The sequence below is a fragment of the Centrocercus urophasianus genome, unplaced genomic scaffold, assembly GCF_019232065.1.
Source record: "Centrocercus urophasianus isolate 14NV4802_14NV808 unplaced genomic scaffold, USGS_Curo_1.0 seq_27, whole genome shotgun sequence".
NCBI lineage: Eukaryota > Metazoa > Chordata > Aves > Galliformes > Phasianidae > Centrocercus > Centrocercus urophasianus.
In genome coordinates, this window is record NW_024884833.1 from 7,189,380 (window position 1) to 7,195,379 (window position 6,000).

General features: G+C 44.0%; 1 protein-coding gene across 5 annotated transcripts in view; it reads right to left on the reverse strand.

Annotated features, from left to right (window-relative positions):
• The window catches only part of PTAR1 (protein prenyltransferase alpha subunit repeat containing 1), a 99,512-nt gene extending 94,774 nt beyond the window's left edge, over window positions 1–4,738 (reverse strand). For all 5 annotated transcript variants that reach the window (XM_042826781.1, XM_042826777.1, XM_042826776.1 and 2 more), the window contains exon 1: window positions 4,633–4,738. In XM_042826781.1, the coding sequence (XP_042682715.1) occupies window positions 4,633–4,718 (86 nt within the window). In that variant the 5' untranslated portion in view covers window positions 4,719–4,738. The remainder of the gene's footprint in view (window positions 1–4,632) is intronic.
• Between the last annotated feature and the right edge of the window lie 1,262 nt (window positions 4,739–6,000).

Here is a 6,000-nt window from a genome sequence, read left to right on the forward strand (position 1 = left end):
GTGTTGTGTAACTCTCCACGGCCCAGCGAGGCAGCAAAGGAGTGCCTGGTCATATTGACAGGACTGCACAAACCAACTGCAGAATTTAAGGCGATCATATTTACGTACAAGTTAATCACTATACTGAAGGTAATGGCAATTGAAAGCTGTGGTTCTTTGGTCTCCTACTATCAGAAGCACGACCTACTGCTAAACTAATATTTAATTAATGTTTCACTCCCTAGATTCCAGTTTTCTCTTGAATTTTAGGATACAACTTATCTTTGCTTACACTTACTTCCCAAATACAAGTACCAAAAACTGCACGAATTATCTTTAGCTTTTAATACTAGATGTCAATTTACAGCATGAACATTTGGGATCTGTATCTTTTTGGTAAAACAAGTCTAATGAAGTGACTACATGACTAATTGATTTACAAACTTTGAGAAGTGAGGAAAAGGGCTTTCAAAATACAAGAAAAGAAAACTTTTCTTGCATTATCACGTCTACCATACACATATGATTCTCTTTCAGAATTTCCAATAACAAATCAATACCACTAGTCATTAGTTAATTAGCCTTTAACTTATTGGTACAAGCAAAATCTTTCATAAATTTAAGAATAGTAAGATATTATTGAAATCCAAAGAATTCCTAGCCTGTATTTGTTTCTAAATAAACTATAAATATCGGACTAGCATTATCTAGGAGTTTCCTTTTGCTTGTTCTCACATTAATCTTCACTGTGATGTTCTGCACTGATTATCCTTCTCACTAAATACTGCAAACAAATATTTACTACAGATGGCAAATTCATACATACCAATGCCGCATAAGTTATTTAACAATTTAAAGGGAAAAATATTGGCAAAGCAAACTTCATATTTAGCTAATAACTTAATGAAGTGTTTTGGGTTCCTAGAGGAAAAATCTGCAATCACACCAAAAGAAACCTTGATTAAGTTTCAGATCTATGAGGGCGGATCAGAAAGTAATGCCTTCTATTTAATTACGATGTTCCACGACATCAGAGGCAGATATGAATGGCACGGCAGTAAAGGCTGAACCTTCCCACCAATATTTCATGCCAGCAGGCCGCTGTGGATCAAGGAGCTCCTTGACCTCCTTAAGCACAAAAACAAAGCCTAATAGGGAGTGGAAGCAGGAATGGGTTAACTGAGAGGACTACAGAGATGTCATAGAGCAGCCAGGGATTAGGTGAGCAAAGCCAAAATCCAGATAGAATAAAACCTAGAATAAAGACTGGCAGTCTGGTGGAGTTCCCACTGATTGGAAAAGGGGAAACATAACCCCCATTTTCAAGAAAGGAAAAAAATAAGATCCAGGGAACTACAGCCCAGTCTCAACGCTGTGCCTGACAAGATCATAGAGCAAATCCACCTGAAGGCCATATTAAGGCACACGGAAAATAAAGATGACGTGATTGGTGGTAACCCATACAGCTTCACCATGGGCAGGTCATACCTGACCAGGCTGAATTGACACTTTTCAGCCTGGAGAAAAGAAGGCTCTGGGAAGACCTCATAGTGACCTTCCAGTACTTAAAGGGGGCCCACAGGAAAGCTGGGGAGGGACTTTTATAAGGGCAGGTAGCAACAGGACAAGTGGAAATGGCTTTGAACTGGAAGAGGGTAGATTTAGACTAGATACTAGAAGAAATTATTTACTGTGAGCGTGGTGAGACATTGAAACAGGTTGCCCAGAAAGGCTGTGAATACCCCCTCCCTAGAAGTATTCAAGGCCACACTGGATGGGACTTTGAGCAACCTGGCCTAGTAGGAGGTGTCCCTTCCTATAGAAGGGGGGTTGGGAATTAGATGATCTTAAAGATCCTATCCAATGCAAACCATTCTGTGAATCTGTGATTCTATGATACACGTTGTTGCTGTGTTCCCGATGTCAGGAGAAGGGCAGTCTGACACATTGGCATCTGACAGGGAAGTGTGTTCGGAACAATGGTGTGTCAGTCAACTCCACCATGTGAAAAAATTACACCCACTGACATTTTTCAGTGTATGGTGACCATTTATGGGGACCAAACAGTGAATGTGAGCACCGTAATGTGGTGGGTGATGTGTTTTTATAGTGGTCACAGTGACAGTGGGTCACCTCTGCTGGCACAGATTTTTATGAGAATGGCATGCAGCTTCCTGTTCACAACTTGTGCAATTCAGAGCTCATGGTGGTGACTATAATGAAAAATTGTGTTTTGTAGCTGAGAATGTGCTCTATCAAATAGTGTTACTGTGTTTTTGTATCTGTTGTAGTTTCCATGGGAATAAGTAGAAGGCATTACTTTCAGAGCAACTTATGTAACAAAATGAAGTGTGTTTTTAAACACATTAAAAACACCGAGTCGAGGCAGGAAAAAGTGATCTGAGCTACAGTGATACTGACGTACCAGGAAAAGTATCCTCAGATTTCACACACAAATGCTGGGTTGTCCCTTCCAATTACGCCCACAAAATTCAAATAGGTTTTTGACAAGTGGGTCTTTTATTCTCATTGGCTTCACAAGCAAAAGAAAAGCAAAGTTCAAAAAGAATGCATGCATTGATGTATTCTGTGTTTACAATCCATTCAATCCCAGTGGGATAGCTCATGCAAATGCTTTTATAAGATCTATGCTGGTTGGACTTGGTAAAAGTACCAATAAATTTCACAGTCTTACAAAAATTGAGAACTAGCAAGTTGACACAGTTATCCTGCAGAATAAAATGGAGCAATCAGACAGATGAGGTAATATTAAATTAGTGTTGTGTATTTAATTAGAAGTGAGCTTGCCTTAAAAACATGCACAATCTTGCTCCACATCTAATTCAAAGCAAACAACAACAACAACAAAAAAAAAAAACACCAAAAAAACCCCAACCAATAAAACCTAAGGGAGAAAAAATGATGAAACATCACAGTTAGCCTATAACTGTATTTTACATGGTTTTCAGTGTTCACCAGAGACAATATCCCCTTCAAACCATAGAAATCTGGAAGCTTGCTAGAACAAAGCATCCACCTCTGACATGCATCAGGAGCAAGTGAACAAAGAATCAAAGACTTGGGACAACAAATGCAAAAGAGCACCTTTCAACTAGACAACAGAAGTATGAAATCAAGCACCAAGCAAACCCCTTATTTTCACTGAAGTCAGATGTCAATAAAAGAATTCAAATCTGGATCCATGACACAAGTAGGCTACTCAATTGAAAAGGATAGCATTTGTAACAGACTGCAACAGACCACAGCTGCCTTGGTCAATAGCAAGAAGACAAGATAACGCAGATCAACCAGAACATCTGACTGTAAGGGTTGCAGCCTTCTGCTCCAGATGTAAACAGGTGTGGTAGCCACTGGCCTGCAGCTTATCCTAGCCATGTAAATACTGGAGTTCAGAAATCCAGCAGGATTTCATGCCTACCTCAGGAGGCAAACTAGCAGCAGGTCATGCTTTCTCATACTAAGTATGATATAGTGCATCAGTTTCAGGGCACATAACTACTGCAATCTACTTTCATCTCCTGGACTGAATGAAAGAAAACAATACCAGCCATGTATTCAAAAACACAGACTCTAGGTTTGCTATCAGGAAACAGTTTTGGAGGATGAGTAGCAAGCAAAAGGATTCAGCAGATTCATTCACAAATACTGTCTGTTTACAGTACATTATGCCTCAGATACTAAAAATGAAACTTCATGGCAAAATGCTGTTCTTTTTTAGAAAGTACCCATATGCTGTATTTTAAAACCTGGCCACCTACCCAAGTGGTTAGCTGCATTTATGGAAATACGAGGATACTCATTCTAATCCTCTCTTTCAAGCAAAATGATAAATTAAAAACTGCACATAAAGTTTTCCTAAATAACTGCTTAACATGCTATTTTCTGGAACAGATTAATAGGCCATCGCCTTGGAGACTGCAGCTCTTCCATCTGACACAGAGCACTGCATTTACGTTACAAAGTTCTTACCCGTTATCCACTGCCTCATTTGTTCCAACTAATATGAAATCTGGCTCGATAGCAAGATGCTTCCCTAAACAGCTGGCACCTTAAAACAAAGGACAGCAAGCGGAAACGGGAGCAGTACAGGAGTGAATCATTCCGCGACAGGACCGAAAATGAAACACGAACCTTCTGGCTCTTAGGCGGCCAGATAAACCTGGTTCTCGGAAGACAGCAGTAACTGCTCTGTCCTACGCAGTCATCGCATTCGTCTCCCTCCAACGCGAAGGAAAGGACAGTCTCTGTGCCGGCGGTACAGATGTCAGGCTACGCACACACGGCGCAGGTCGGGAGCTGCCAGACGGAGGCCAGACCCGCCTTACCCCACCTCGGCCGCACGTTGCACTGCCCAGCACCTAATCCCGGATTCGCACGGGGCTCGCTTAAGCAGGCGGTCCTTACACCAGCACGTCGGCGCCGGTGCTGCGATCCCTGCGGTCCCTGCGGATCTGCCACGGCACCCGCCTCAGTAGGACCCGCTCTGCTCCCGCACAGCGACGCTCCGGGCGCCGCCGGCAGCTCGCTACCCGGCGCGCCGCGCCCTGACCTTGGCCCGGGCGCCCGGTCCCGCCGCCGGGCGGCCCCAAGCCCCTCCGCCCCGCCCGCCCGCCCGGCGCCCGCCCCGCTCACATGTCGGGGTTCCGCTTGAAGGCGTTGTGGATGTCTTTCACCACCCGCTGTACCAGCACCGCCACCTCCTCCGGCGACTCGGCCATCTTCCGCAGCCGGCCGTGCCGTGCCGCGCCGCGCCGGGCGGGCAGAGCGCTTCCGGGTCAGCGGCCGGCGGGCGCCACGGGGATGGCGCTGCCGGAGCGGAGCGGAGAGGGGCGGCGGAGGCGGTACGGCCTTGGGCCGGCTGGGCCTGCGGGGGAGACGTGCGGCCTCCTGCGGGAGGGGCGGGCCCGGCCCCGCCTCGGGCGGCTCCGGGAAATCCGGGAAGAAAAGTCTGTAACTCTTGTGCGGTGTTAGGAAGTGGCATTCCTTTATTCTTCACGATACCTACCGGGCGACTCGACAAGCTGGTGCGCGCTCTGAAGTCCTACACCTGAACAGCTCACACATACATACGCACTGCACTGGCGTACACATTCATTCCTTTTCAAGGACTTGTACACGTGCTCACTTCCCTTTGGGCATGCCCAGTGATATTCAGGGTGGTCGAGTGCCCACGTGCTTGTCCCCCTTTTTTCACGGTCAGCTTCATCACCGAATCCTTTGACACATTTCTATCCACTTTTCCCCAGTTTGGAAGATTTCCGTTGCTTGATAGGCCATAGTGAACTACCTTTCAAAAAGTAGAACCTGAGGAAAATGTCCTTGCACCTATTGAGGCAAAATATAAAAGAAAGCATTCTGTTGTGACTCTGGCGCTTCCTGTGAGGCAAAATCATTGTCTGTTATATTACTCTGACGATTTCTTAGTGAGTTATAAACGTCTTCATTCCATGCAAGCAAATCAGCCTCACAGAATCTTGGAGATTAAGGCACTAATGAAGTATTTCGTGCCCACAGAAAAATTCATGAAGGCTACCCAAATAAAGGAAAATCAGCTATGTAGGTGTGGTCCCAGAACATAAATTTGAATGAGTCTTAATAAGGCTACATGGAAAACCTCAAATTCGCATGTGTGTGTGATACTTAATTATTCCTGTTAATCTCACTGTAACTGATTACTTACACAGCAGTTAGCTGAAACCGTGTACTATGTTATATGCTGATTACACATTCAAGATATACATATCACTGCAAAGTTCTGTTCTCAATGTCCTGAAAATTGCTTTAAAGTAACTGATGTACTTATAAGTGGCAAAAGTAGTTAATTAGGATAATGCAATCAACTGACAATGTACAGTAGGTGAGCATGCATTTTGAAGAGGACTGCATATTGAATTGCTACTCTTACTCAAATATCACAATAAAAATATATTTAAATTGTATAATTAAGATACTTATTGTCAAATTATATAAAGCAGGTTTCGGTATTAGTTTTGCATACAA